The 15,283-nt window shown below is 39.4% G+C and overlaps 1 protein-coding gene across 1 annotated transcript in view; it reads right to left on the bottom strand.

Moving 5' to 3' along the window:
* Window positions 1–8,786: 8,786 nt before the first annotated feature.
* epas1b (endothelial PAS domain protein 1b) overlaps window positions 8,787–15,283 on the bottom strand; it is a 48,324-nt gene continuing 41,827 nt past the window's right edge. Inside the window, exons 8-16 of the mRNA XM_087849990.1 lie at window positions 12,754–12,901; window positions 12,421–12,626; window positions 12,026–12,261; window positions 11,576–11,686; window positions 10,561–11,093; window positions 10,241–10,337; window positions 9,970–10,045; window positions 9,700–9,876; window positions 8,787–9,499 (exon numbers count right to left, since the gene is read on the bottom strand). Of these exons, the coding sequence (XP_087706116.1) occupies window positions 9,348–9,499; window positions 9,700–9,876; window positions 9,970–10,045; window positions 10,241–10,337; window positions 10,561–11,093; window positions 11,576–11,686; window positions 12,026–12,261; window positions 12,421–12,626; window positions 12,754–12,901 (1,736 nt within the window). The 3' untranslated portion in view covers window positions 8,787–9,347. The remainder of the gene's footprint in view (window positions 9,500–9,699; window positions 9,877–9,969; window positions 10,046–10,240; window positions 10,338–10,560; window positions 11,094–11,575; window positions 11,687–12,025; window positions 12,262–12,420; window positions 12,627–12,753; window positions 12,902–15,283) is intronic.

Below are 15,283 nucleotides of genomic sequence, written 5' to 3'. Positions count from 1 at the left end.
ATATCCCTTTTTATAACGATATTATTCATTGGCCATGCAAGTAAAGTTTTTGCAACAGCACAAAGAAAGCTGCCAGGTGCTCCTAGTGTAGGATTAGAGTTTTTCCTTTAATTTTTCACCTGGTGTGTGTTGCCTCAGCTTGGCCAAACGTTAGAGTTAAGTAGGAGTTAAGACGACTTTGTCTCAAACAGAACACTTAAAAAAAAACTTTTATGCAAATATTAGTATTGTGTAATTATTGATTTCAAAGTGTGTGTGTGTTTAACAGGAACAGCAGTTTTGTTATTTATTTATTTTAAGTAAATGTTAATGGTCAGAAGATGAATCATTTCCATGAGGTAATCACATGGAAAACAGTCTGCAAATATTAAGATACTTACTTTTAAGCTAACCTCAACTATCACAACAGAGCGCTTAACTCCAAACTTTAACGTTAGACTAAACCTGAATCCCCAAAACAAACTGAAACTCGCAGATTTGCCTTGTAACATTTCTCCTTTGATCCTGTGCTCACAAAGATGGCGCTGCAAGAGCACACACAGAGAGCGAGGAAGAGGGAGGGACCGGCAGCACAGAACAGGCTGTTACAGAATGTTCTTCAATTAAAATGTTTGAAACTGCTAAATGGTCTTGAACTGAGCACTCGATTGGCTCCAGACCAACTCAAACACGAGAAGACGCACGAGAGCGCGCACAAAGTTGCTTGGGCAAACTCAAATCATCTGGTAAACAGTCCCTTCTGTCACAAATAAGTAAATACTTCTGCCTACTCCTTTTCAAACAAATAATGGAATGATATTTTGTAATGATTGTGAAGGCACATGTTTGAAATGTTTGAAATGAAAATGAACTGAACTGAACAGTAACATTTTAACAAGGATGAGTACACTACATGATAAAAGTACACCAGCTTTTGAAAAATGTGACACAGCTGGCTGTCAACCAGACGTGGAATTCCACATTATAATCTTTCTACTGATCTGAGAGGATGATGTTTAAATATGTCAGGTTTAAGCAACGAAAGCAATGTATCTTGACGCTGAAGTTCAGCAGAGCTGTGCCACATGTACCTCTGTCACATGTAATAATTTTGAACATTTAAATACATTTGAGATGGTTTTCACTAGCTGGGACCACATCCTCATTTTAGGTTTGACAGCATTTCTAGTGGACAATGGCAGATGGCTTGAGCATGAGTTGAGGCTGTGGTTTGGGGAAGGCCTCAGAGGGGACTGGCAGCGTCTACTGGGCCGGGCACATCCCCATGTACTAATGAGAACTGAATATATTAAAAAAGTGAGGTAGGGTGGGGCATGAAAATGAGAGCAGCTTGTTGTGCCAAAAGGGGGGCATATATAGACAGTTCTCTGTCTACAGGAAAAAGCCATTTGCCTGAACTGTCCTTATGATACAGACAGTGTTGTGAAGGTTACTTTTAAAATGTATTCCATTACAGAATACAGAATACATGCCCCAAAATGTATTCTGTAACGTATTCCGTTACATTACTCAATGAGAGTAACGTATTCTGAATACTTTGGATTACTTAATATATTATCATGCTGTTTACAACTACATGAATGTACTATTGCTGTGATTTATTACTGTTACTGAAGGTCCGCGGCTCCGAACCGTAGTAAAGGGACCTCTGGCTAATACGGTGGGTTCTGTGTCGGCTTGTAGCCGAAAAATAGCTTTACTTTGTTGTCTGGGTCAACTTTGCTAGCAAGAGACAGAGAGAGGCTTTGAAAGGCTGCTCCAACGGAACTTATTGTTTTTGGAGGAAAACACGAACACGGTGTACAGTCGAGTCTTAATAGCTTACTTACAACTGGGCTCGTCAGGTTCTCTTCTTGGCTGCAGTGGTTATTATTATATTTACATGCTTCCAGCTCCCGTTTTTGCTCGATAACAGCTCCTACTTTTCCTTTTTCTCCCTCCCTTGCTCACAGACACATAACGGGTATGGCAGTCCATTCTCCCTGCAGCACGGACTACACTGCCTATGATGCTACATTCTTTAGAGCTATACCTGTAGCATTCTGCCTGTTAGCTTAGCACAACAACAACAAAAAGGCCTCTCTCACCCAGGAAACACGCAGAGAGAGAACGTCGCCCTGTAACCATGGCAACCGTAACGCTGCCGCCTGGAACAACAGAACGTAGCTGTCAAACAAAACCCAAACAGTCCTGACCCGCCACAATATGAAACAGGGAAGTACCGCCGTGTAATCCATTTATTTCAACAAAGTAACTGTATTCTAAATACCACCTTTTTAAACGGTAACTGTAACGGAATACAGTTACTCATATTTTGTATTTTAAATACGTAACAGCGGTACATGTATTCCGTTACTCCCCAACACTGGATACAGTTGAATAGCATATGATTTGTTTTGTTTTTTTATTTAGGACAGTTCTGATTTCTTTTCAAACATTATGACAGTCAAAAGGAATATCCTTCAAAGAAAAGAAATTCAGACATATAACTATGTGTTATCCTCAGTTACCTGACTTGACACCACAGGTCAGCCCACAGCAGCAGTGCTCCAAGCTTCAGACTCACTATGAACCACACCAGCGTAAGGGAGTGTTATAACAGTCATTAGCAGGATGTGGTTAAGGGATAAGGGTAAGGGATATTGTCATGTCTATTTATGCTGAAGTCATGGTGGTTTGAATGTTTTGTAAAAACCTGTATGTGATAGATATCTAGAGAATACATCAAAAATAATTACATCGAAAAGGTGGGTTTTATCTAAAAAGATGTTTAACTGGGGGAGAATCACATTTTTATCATGTACTCCAACAAAAACAAAAAAGATGATTCAGTTGGTGAAGAATGTCAAAGTTATCTATATCACACGTACTAGGTTTTGCTTCTGTTAACTATCTATAGATGTACTGTAATATCTAATCAGCCAATCATATGGCAGAAACTCAGTGCAATTAGGTATGTCGATTTGGGCAAAACGATCTGCTGAAATTCAAACCAAGCATCAGAATGGGGAAGAAGGCTGAATTAAGTGATTCTGAATGGGACATGGTTGTTGGTGCCAGACAGAGTGGCCTGGGAGTTTCAGAAAAGGTGATTTTCCTGCACAACCACCTTTAATGTTTACAGAGATCCATCTGAAAAGGAGAAAATATCCAGTAAGCAGCAGTTCTGTGGGTGAACATATGTTGTTGAAAACAGGTGACAGTTGCAGTGCGGTGCCATATAAATAAAAGTGGACATGCATCATGACTGCAGCCCACAAATCAGCAACTGTGTGATGCCATATCAAAATGGAACAAAATCTGAGGAATGTTTCCGTCATCGTGTTGAATCGATGCCATCAAAGAAAATAAGTATAACCTTGCAGCATGGTGTACCTAACAAAGTGGCTGTGTTTCTGCTAGTTACATACAATGCTTGTATGCAACTAGCAGAAAGACCAACTCCCAGGTATTATTCAAAGCAGGGTTTTCTTTAGAGAATTTTTGTAACATCAAAGCTGCAAATGTATATATTATATTAGAAATATGTCCATTATTATTACAGCAGATTATATCAGTAAGAAAGCTGAAAAGATATTCATTGATAATTTATGGCAAAGAGGTGGGATTAAATAAGTGTGCACCTCTTCCTACCCCTTTTCCATATGTAACTGACTTGATATTGCGATATTGAAATTTATTTTTGCTTTATTTTGTTAGCATTTTTTTCTTTTCTTTGCTAAATGAACTTCTGTGTATCATTTACATGATCAAAATAAATCGAACACAAACAAACATAATGGAATATCTTTGGATTTTGATTAAGAAAAAAAAAGGAATCCTCAATTTATTTTTTTTTTAGAGAAAGAGATATATATAAATAAAACATACACACATATAGTTGATGAATAAGGGTAAGATCAGTATGCTTTAATAAGATATCAGTGCAGAAACACAAACTTCTTATTGGGTTACATTCCCCATATTGTAATAATAATAATATTAATATTCATAATAATAATAATATCATCAACATAGATTTTAAGCATATTATTTTAAAAAAATCAAAATGGTATTGTAGGACATTGACAGAACAGAATACAAGTAGCTTAACATGGATCCCATAAGGAAAAACAAAAACCCTGTTACACAAGCCAAAGATAAAATGCGGATATCTTTTTAAAGAGGAAGCGCGATGAGTGAGTGATTTGTCACTTTACCCTTCAAGCAGCACAGTATGTTGCGCAATGGTGATAAGCCTCCTAGAGTTAAAACACAAAGCTAAAGACCCAATGATTTTTTTTGGATTAGCGTCACTAACGCTCGTGTCTCTTCGACATTTCTTCAGGGAAGGAGTTTTTGTTTGTTTGTTTGTTTGTTTGCTTCCCCTTTAATTTCCGACTTGGCAACATATCTTAGTTGTCGTTTTATTTCAACACTGGACATACATTTCACCTATTTGGCATTCAACAAGTTTCACGGTAGCTGCTGAATGCTAACAACATAATCGCTTTTAATTTTCTGGCCAAAGCTAGTGGAGTTTTTTTTTTTCCTTCTTTTTAAATCAACTTCCGTGTAGCCAACTTTTTCCACATGCATTACCACAGTTTCTTTCTTATCTGATGAGGTCACTTAAACTCATCTGAGGTGCTGTTCTTTGTCACTGTGCACATTTCCTCACACTAAATACATCTTTGGTTTGTAAAATTTCACTTACCACTGAGATTCTTTACTAGTTTATATTGCACATAAAATTTGCAATTAAAAAAAAAATGATAACATGCTTCAAACATGCTGTAAGGTGCTTTTCTGGAAACCAATGTTTCTATAATTTTATATATTTCAAACACTGTACACAATCCTACAAACATTATTAGCATTTAATTGAAGCCTCTTTTTACTCTAAATATGAAAAACTTCCAATTTAATCAAGGGTATAAATGGCCTCTTCTTTGGGGTTAAAAAGAAACATTTTGGTAAAGTGAAAGGAGTGAAGAGGAGAGGAGAAAAGTGATTTATCAAATGGACAAATGGAGAAATATGGCGCAGGTAGGCGGGCTGAACAGGAAGTCTGTCATTTCATTTGTCCTTCAACTGAACTTCACTTCTTTACATCTCCTCTTATTTGAGATTGTTGCAAGTTTTGGTTGCAATTTTACTGTTAAAACTCTTCCTCCTGACAGATTTGGCCTAATTATATGCGGTTAACTTAGAGGAAATTTAGAGGTAATTAATTTAGAAGTAAGTAACTGCACATTTTCATTGTGTAATTACCTACTGCATTTTTATTTTATTTTAATTGTTATCAGGACTGTCCCCTTCCTCTTTTTTGGCACAGTTTCAATATAATCTTTTGATATTTCACAAAAGTATGCTTGTAACAGACACCTTTAGCACCACTCAGTGCCAGAAAACCCTTACAGGCACATGAGCGCCGACTGAAGCAGCATGTTGAGACACTATATATTAAAATATAAGAGCTTAACATTACAGTCAAATCTTTTTTTCCCACCCAACTAATTCTAAAAACCCACAAGCAGCCTCATTAGCAAACAGGTCATCTGATAAGCCTCACACAAAGCTTAATTTGTTATCAAAAGGAAGGATTGGTTCTGATGGGTTTCTACTCAAATCCAAGAGACTGGCTCATCACTGCTGATCAATTAGGATCGAAATAGATCCCAAAAGCTCTATTAGGTTTGGGTATATTCAAGCAACAAGTGAAAGAAAGATACAATGGCGCAAAATCTGAGGAGTTATCATCAAAATCATTCCAACTGAATGTTTTCTCCAAATATTATAAAACACATGACAAATTTGTATTTAACAATAATCCATATTTCTTAAAAAAAAAAAAAAAAAAAAAAGTTTTTGGGGGTTTTATTTTTAGATTGATATCTTCTAATTGGCTGCGAGAAAATATCGCAATTTCATATCCAAATTTAGATTCATGCAGCAAACAGGAGAAAAGAATTTACCTTTAACTTAAGATGCAATGTCAAGTTAAGATTGCATTTGATAATCATCCTCCGCAGACCTACAGTATGCCATCTACAGATCTAAAGGAACAAACTGTGCACTTGAAGGGTGACCTCGGTATGTTGAGACAACCATAAAGTCATAAGGCACATCATAATGATTAAAATGAAGTTGAGCACATCAGGCAGAGAACATCAAAATACAGTGTTAGTGGATCCAAGAGATGTAATAAAAGTTCTACAAATGACAATGATACAAGGTCTATGAGGCACCTTTTGCTTTTATATATGCAACTGGAAAACTATGTGATTAACAATGTGGCAACTTCACCTTCCTTACAATATTCAAAATGCTACATATCTGAAAAGTGAAACTTAGAAAACTGATATTTACCTCTTGTTTTGTTGTTTTTTTTTTAATCTGATTTTTTTCTTGTTATTTTTAAAGCAAGAACAACAACAGTACTGGCCAGCCAACAGACTCCACGGATATTTTAGGATAGAATAAAAAACAAAAATGCCACCACAACACAGAAACAGCACAAGAAGAAACAGCACTGTGAGGGACTGGCTCTAACTGCATCTACGGGGGGGTAAGGTAAGGACAAAGTACCAGGACACAAACACGAAAAACACCATCTTCAACATTAGTTCTGTTTTAAATACATAACATATGTGTACAAAGCTCAAAGTGGTCACCACACAGAGATAATTACCTCAAAAATATAGACTGAGCTTAAGAAAATACTTTGAGAGGAAAGAACAGAAAAACTGTATTTCACTGAAGACATACTGACAATGTTTGGATGAAAAATTAGTTTCAAAATCTGCTTTTATGGCAAGTAATCAAAGCCTCAAAGCTTTCTGTAACTGGCAGCCACTCGGTTTGTGAGTAAAGAGAAACTGGCCATGTCCTAATCTTTAAGAAAATTATATAAACTCCACTTTCAAGTCATGTCACAGGCTGCTGTACTGCATTGAAACCATGGCTGCTGCTATGTACATATGCATTGTCTGAATGAGTAAGTGATCATGCCAACGCTGCCGTCTTTACCCTGTCTGGTATGTCCAGCGGTGTGCGCAGGAGGTCGGGGCGGGGGACGACATCCAATCATGATCTTTTGCCCTAATAAAACACCAAGGGGCAACAGAGGTTAGTAGAGCCGCTTAAGCTAAGCGCTATTTGGGCTCTACTGGATCCCCCCAAAAAACACCCCTCAGCTGCCCGTCTAGACAGCTCAAGTGCCCATCTGATCAGCTAAAGTGCCCTTTTGATCCCTCCCACGGCACTTGTGATTAGCCCAAGTGCCCCCTGTGTTGGGCCCAAATGCTCTCCAGTTGGCTTAAAAGAGCACACCAGTGACAAATCTCACATACTTTACAGCCTGACCATTCTCTAAGCATTCTGCAAACCACATTTCTTTTTCAAGCTGTGCTTCCTACAATGATTGTACAGCTTGTCTGCTGACAATTTTGTTGTGTACTGTACATAATTCAAACCAATAAGTGTCTCAAACTAAATGTAAAACCGTGCCACGACATTATTCAGCAAATCATGCAAACTTTTTCTTAAAGCTTCCCCAAGTACAGGTGCAGGACAATAACGAAACCAAAACACCCCCCCACCACACATAGGTGTCCCCCTTTTTCAAACAGTCCCTGGTCCCCTCATAGTCTGTGCACACCACTGGTCTGGTCTTTTCGGGTTTCCTGTATTGCATATAATGTGTGTTAGCTAATAACATTTAATCATATGAACTCTTACAGTGTGTGCATGTCACATTCCTTTGTGCAGGCTATTGATTATGTACATAAAGTCTAACTTTGTTACTGACAATCTAAGTTTTAGCTCAATGAAATAATTGCACGATAAGAAAATAACCCTGTATCCACACAAGCTACTTACCTGACTGAGAGACACTAAAGTGAGGAAAGCGTGTTTAGACAGATTTAAGATGAAGATGTTAAATCTTAAATGTTCAGATTACATATATTGCAATATGTTTATTACAGTGTCAGAGAGAGAGTGAGAGACAGAGAAAATGAGAGAATGTGGTACGTTGAGTAAGAACTAAAGAAGAAGAAAAAAAGACAGCGTTAATGTGGTGAAGTGTCCGGTCAGTTTGGTTTGAATAAACTGGGGGAATTTCATAAAAGCTTCAATATCTCAATTCAGGAAAAGAAGAAAAGACTATTTACAATAATGATATGTCATTTGAAAGTGAAACATACAGATCTAATGCTACTAGTTTATCTACTAAAGCAGCAGAGATATGCTACAGTGATTTGTGGGATGGATTCAGACAAAACGAGGCAGGCTGATGAATGTGAGGCTTGAGCAAGGCTGGGTATCACTTTTACTGCGTCCGATTCTGCTCGGCAGTTCTGGTTCTGGTCATAACCTTTCAAATAAAGCAACCTTTAATTCTCTAAAGATTAAAATAATACTTAAATTGGAGTATTTAAGTCTTGGGCATAGAGGAAATGAAATTAATACCGATCTGGCCACACTGTAAAGTACTCCAGTCCAGCATATTGCACCACTATGATTAAAAAGAAATCATCTTTGGGTAATGAGAATTCAATAGTGTAAAGGATTCTTAAGAAATCTTTAAAATGGCTACAATTTACCAGTTCTTGCTTGAAGCTTCGACTGGGCCGTGTCTACAAGTTGCTGGTAAAACATGCAAATGTGAAAGAAGACCGTGTCTCTGTTCATGTGTAGGTAGTATAATATCATCTCTTCTGAGCGAAATGCTTTAGCTAGAAGAGTAGTAGGGCTGGGATCTGAGCTGCATAGAGTCCATATCAGGGCGTAGGTCAGCTCACAGACTCCCGCTTTGCTAAACCTAAGCAGGAACCACTAACACCCCTTTTACACCAGAGACCCGAGTTCAGGATGTGTTTTCAAACATAGCGTTGCCACCCTGTTGGCATCTATACCAAACCCGGTGAGATCCCAGTGTCAAAACTCTTAAATAATTAATGTGATGGTGTGACCTTTGTCATGTATTAAATGTGCAGCATTGACCTTTTTTTGACCAGTGACCGTTTGTTATACATGCGGGTCATTTGATGTTTGGCTCAATGGTGGTCAACCTGCATCTGATATGAGTCGAGAGCTTGGCAGGGAAAGGGGTGCGTGTGGCTTGACCCTGATAACTCAGCTTGGTCTACACAGAGAACGTAAAAAGGGGATGGGGAAAAGAGTGTGGGGCTAAATAAGGCAGGATGTGGCCATTAATACCATTCTCTATAGTTAGCTGAGCTTTAGGGCTCACAGAAGGCCTAGAGGTACAAAGGTAAAGAAAGGCTTAAGTCTCGTGCTGCAGGTCGAGGCTCAGGGCAGGGAGTAAGTCTAGGTTTATGTCGCTGTTTGAATCTGGGGCTCTAGGTGGCCTGGTCCAGGGCTCTCAGCAGGTCGCAGCCCTGGAGGAGGTGCAGGTTGCCCTGCAGCGGGACATTGACCTCGCAGTCATAGCGGGTCAACTCCGGCAGAAAGGAGGGTTCAAATGAAGGCCCCAGCAAACGACTGGCTATGCCTAGAAAATGACAGAAATAAAGAAAATCCCTGTGTCAGTGATTTACTTGTTTATTTGAATAAAGTAGATTTAGTCAGAGCAAGATGTTAATGGCTGAGTCATATATTCTGCAACGTAAAGGTACTTTAAATTAAACAGAAGACTAAACGAGTACTTTAACTGTCCACGCAGTGATATTAGCCGACTAAAATCCAGCTCACCCTCAGACTTGTTAGAAGGCAGCATGTTATACTCTCTGTAGTCACAGCTCTTTTGGGGAAAGCCTTTTTCATTTCGACCACTTATCCCATTTCCTGCGTACAGTGACTTCCTGTGTTGTTGCAGCGAGTTGAGACATGGAGCCATGCTCCCTGGCATCATTCTCGCCATCTCCGACTCTGAGAGGAGAGAGCGAGAGGTTAAAAAGGTGCAGCTGATGCGTGGAAGAGATGATAAAACATGGTTTCCATCCGTTTGCTGCACAAGCATACCTGCACAGAGGGAACGATCCATGCAACTGTCACTCCTTATCCTCTTCCATATGAACTCTGGCAGCTTGCTCTCACCCTGAAACAGTCATACTCAACTGATTAGCAGTTCGTGCATGAAGATTTTTTTTAGGCAAACTATCAAACTCAAGAATTTAAATCGTGGTTTGGAAACTAACGTGCAATCTTGCCTCAAAATAATGCTTTATGTTACACTGAATGCTTTAAGTTGCAGTGGAGCTTTTGCTGTACGATAGGAGTCGGAGGAACTCACCACAGCCATCTGGCTGAAGGAGCGCTTCATACTGTTGGCCATGGCCACTCTGGCTGGACTCATGTCTCTGTAAGCTTGTACAAAGTTGTCGATGGACCTGCATACACAAAGTGGATAAAAAAAATTAATTAATAATAAATAATTGCGGCATTAATAAAGAGAATTTGGTGGTAAACGCCCTTTTTTATTTAAATCTATCATTTAAATCATGTTGTTAAGGTTTTTATTCCTTATTCCTTTTAGTCTTATATTTTCACAGTTATATGCATCAAGTTAAATTTTCCTTGAGCACTAAAATAAGAGACTCATAGTTAAGTCACCTCTGTTTCTGCATGCCATGTGGCATGTTCTGCTTGCAGGATGGCCGATCTTCCAACATCGTGTCCATCAGACAGGCTTTGGTGGGTCGTGGTTGTTGTTGGTAAGTCAACAGCGGGTCTGGTGGCCACTGCAGATTCTGACTGCCCCCCATGGAGGACAGCGGGGAGCTGGCTGGAGCCTGGTATGGGGGATTGTGCAGATGCCCCATCATGTATGACCTTCCATGGGGATCTGCATTCCCCTGGCTGGAGACTCTCTTCTCCCCTCCAGCCCAGGATGAAGATGCCGCACGCTGGTAGTGGCCTGGGGATTGGGAGGAGGTGGACAGGGGCTGGAAGAGGCTGGCCACATTGTTGAAACTCTGTTGGGTGGTCTGGTTAGTTTGAGGCAGGCTGGTGTTGCTCCCCATGGATCCTGCTGGAGCTGCCTCCAGGGGCTTGGACTCTGTGACAATGGGATTGAGCTGGAAGTCCTCTCCATCCATAGGGATATAAGGAGCCAGAGTCTCCAGGTCCAAATCACTCAAGTCCCTCTGGATAGCAGAAATCATTTTTGTTTTGTTTTTTTAATACAAATATTTAAGAAAAGAGATCCTTTTAAGCATTTGGGAAAAATATAAATTATTGCTTTAGACATTTGAGTATTTGTGGCTGAGATAATGCTGCAGTGTTCTTAAACTGCCACTCAGTTTAGACTAACAGGATTACGATGATTACATTAGCAACTCAATAATAAAAACATCATTGTGAGCACTAATATTTTATCAGCAGCCACTCAAATATGTAAACCACTGATTTATAGTTTTGTTTAATCCAGTACTCATTAAATTGAAGAACTACTAACATAAAATGGAAAATGTCCTGGATGTTTTTCTCACAGACTTATAAGCTAAAGGTCAAAGACACCATAGCAGTAAATTAAAAAGCTAATGATACAGAATACATATGTTGAGCTGGTTAATTAACTAACTCTACACAACTTTGGTCACTCACACATATGCACACACACACACACCTCAGTGTTTGCAGGACTGTCTCCCTTTGTGTCCAGAGCAAACAGCTTCTCTGTGAGCTCCACCCTCAGGTCACTCTCCACTGAGCTGTAGTAATCATCTGGGCTGCTGGGCTGCAGAGGTGAAGGACAGAGGGAAGGATGAACAAAAGGAAGAAATTAGATTTGAATGAGAGAAAGAAAATGATAAACACAGACAAAAAGGACTAATACATAAGAGAAACAAGAGAGATGAGTTTTGACAAAGGCACTATTCACTGCTACGAGCCTATCCCATCCAAATAACCACCCCCGTTATTCTCACACACTCTGCCCAGTTTTAGTGACCTCACCGCACACTGAGAGAATAAACCATGCAACAAGTGTAACCAACCAGTCACTCGCTCACTAACTAATTACTCTTTTCAGTTTCACAAACTGGCTCTCAGTCGTGCCCCGTCTCGCTGTCCTCACCGTGGAGCAGCTGCTGAGGCTCGGAGTGGCGCTGCCCGGTGGAGGGTTCTGCTGCACAGTGAACCCGCCACCGGCCATTTTACCCACGTCCCCTGGAGCTGCAGTTGGGGGTCCAGAGGCATTGGAGGCAGAATTGTGGCTCTCACTGGCCCAGGACGGTGGTCCCGGAGGGGCCATGGCTGAAGCAGACACCTGGGAGTATGCTGGCTGCTGGGGCTCTTCAAACTGAACACGACCTGCGAAAAAGAATCACAAATTTGAGCCAATCTTTTAAAAAAGAAAATGAAACTGTATTAAAAAGTTGTTTCTGCTATATCGTTTTTGCCAAAGTAAGGTGGAAGAACACTGTGACCATAACAGACGCAGTAGGAAGTTTTACAGAAGTAAATACTGACTGAAGTCGAGGGAAACGATCGTGTCTCCAGGTGTTGGAGCGAGCTGAGCGAGATCTTCCGGCTCCTCTTTGAATTTACTGAAGAGGGCATCTCCAGGCTCTCCGCTCACACCCACTCCAGGACTGAAGAAGCTGCTCATGTGTCGTGGCTTGAACAGAGACTCCGTCTGCCCCAGGGACAAAATCATCGACTTCTCCTCAATGTCACTACAGATTGGAGAAAACGCAGCAAATTTGAACTTTGAGATATAGAAATCGGAATATTTTATGATTAAATCCAGGCAAAGATGGCATTTAATTGAAGGAAACTTGGACTAAAAATGAAGACTCTTACCTGAGGACATAGTTGATGCACACGATGCACTGCGGCTGAGAGTTGCGGCTGTTATAAATGACAGTTCCCTGGGTTTCTACCCAGACGTAACCCCCGTTCTTAGCCAGCATACGATACTGACCGCTTACTGCCTGACCCTTGGTACACACTGCATAAGGAAGAGAAGAAGAAACAAAAAAGAAGCGATGAATAACATTGGCGTTTTCGCTTGCAAGTTTAAAGCAGATATAAAACAATTTTCCTGAAACTGTGAGCATACTTCCTTTATTCTTCAAAAGTGGCACACTGATTTGACTCGAAAGTGACACTGAAACAATAATGTCTGGTCAGGGTTTTATTAAGTCATTTCTCCATGTTCACCTTTTGCTATCATTTTAATTAGAGTCTTTACATAACGATTTAAAATGCCATGAGATGACTGTTGACTGGCACTAAATAAAACTGCGCTGAATTTGATTTCAGCTACTGTCCTCATGAACAGGACTGCTTCAAACAGGGCCATTGTAATCAGTGTTCTTCCTTATTACTCAGAAATGACTCACTGAGAGTAGTTGTTGAGTTTTTGTTGTCCATGCGTAAAATTGTGACGCGTTCACATTGTCGTATAACCCGGTGAGTAATCTTCTGATGAGGAAACAAAACCAAAGAAAATAAACTGATGGTTCTTTTTAGTTTGTCGATGTCAGTGACAGGTGGACTGTTTAATCTTCTGTGTTGCAACTTTCCAATCAAAGGTCACATCAGTAGTAAAGCCTCACGCCAGTCAAATTAGAAGACGGTGTAAACCTTCAGTACTACTTATTAAAAGATTTACGTGAGTTTATGTATATATTGGAGCTTGCATGTGTAATTTTGACCATGTGTGTATTAGAGGAAATCCAAATAAAGTCAATTTTTGCTTTTTAAGGTTATTAAAAGATCTATTCTAGGAAAAGAACAGATCGAAGGAAGTATTAAATTCGTGCCCATTTGGAGTGCCTGTAAACTCTTGACCACAACTGTATGTGGTGGATTTTTATACTTTGTTTTTATTTAGGTGTTTAAAGTCCAGATTGGCTAATTATTTGTTAAATATTTGGATAATCCTTTAAAAATCAAGCAAATATTTGTAAGCGGGACAAGGCGGGATGTTTGACTTTGACTCGAGAAGGAAATGTTCTGGCTACAGTCCAGAGTTCAGCACTGGCGTGGGAAAGGCGTAGGAATGGTCACAAAGCGTACATAAGGCCAGTGACTCCCTGCGTGTGTGTGTGTGCGCAAGTAAGAGTGTTGAGAAAGCTTGGAGGGGACAACACTGCATGTAGCAGAGAACACTGTTAGCATGTGCTGATCGACAGGCCGGTCACGTTGGCCGTGAGAGCGGCTCGTCTGTGTTTGTGAGACGTTCAGATGGATAGAGAGTCCTTTATCTTGGCAAATGTCAGACAGCTAAGGGCTGCGGATGCAGATGACTTAAGATCAGTGGAAAGAGGCTAAAAGAAAAAAATTTCACATGCAGCACACTAAACAAAAACCTGAGGACTACAATCCTCTTTCAAGTCACTTTTTTGGTTTTTGTTGACATGCATAATTAAAGTGCAGCGAGACCAAAAGAACATGTCTAAAAGGTCGACTTTGGAAGTGCAAAACTTCAAAAGACAACTTGATATCAAACAATCCCAATATGTGCTGAAATATTTCTGTTTCAAGCACAATGGATTTGTTTTTTAAGCCTATTGTTGTTTTTTTTGTTGTTTTTTGAGCCAACCTTTCAAAGTAAGTCTTTGATTTAAAAAGTCATAATAACTTGACTTTTGTAAATGTGAGTTACTTTGGTTTTTTATTTAAAAAGAATGCACTTATTACCCCAGATGCTTGTAGATATTATTACTTTGGGCCTGTGGTGTTTTTTAATCCATCCAGACCGTTTCAGTGTGAATGACCATTTTTGGAAATATTGTCCATGTTATTTATTTATTTTATTTTATTTTTTGTTTCACACATGGTACAGCAGTAATTCATTCCCACACACAACCTTCCATTCAATTAAAGTAACACTGTTTCCATGCATGAAAAGGAGCAGGAAGAAGAATCCTTATTGATACCTGCCCCCTATTTGTGATAATACAAGTAGGCAACTAAAATTACACTCTGACAATTTTCTGCACATAACAAAACAAAACAAACATAACAATATACTCAACAATGAGCAATACCACTAAATATCAAACTAAAAGGATCATTTTTCTACAATTAAATTCTATTATTTTCAACTTCTTCATATTGGTTTATCATTTTATTCTTATAGCAGATTTTAAATTGAGAAACATCTGTACAACACTTAAGATGATCACTGAGAGAATTCCAGTTATGCCTGTGACTGTTGGACACATTTGCCTTTGTGTGGTTCGAGCAAACCGGTGCTTAAAATAAAACTTCCTTCTGCCGTCCCCATTTTCTGAACACAATACAAATAAACTTTGTAACTTAAGAGGTAGTGTTTTATTTTTTGCCCTAAACATAATAGTTAAAGTCTGTAATTTTACTGTGT

This window comes from Neolamprologus brichardi, chromosome 13 (genome assembly GCF_056152115.1).
Source record: "Neolamprologus brichardi isolate AB-2024 chromosome 13, ASM5615211v1, whole genome shotgun sequence".
Lineage (NCBI taxonomy): Eukaryota > Metazoa > Chordata > Actinopteri > Cichliformes > Cichlidae > Neolamprologus > Neolamprologus brichardi.
This window is presented reverse-complemented; position numbering and strand designations above follow the sequence as displayed.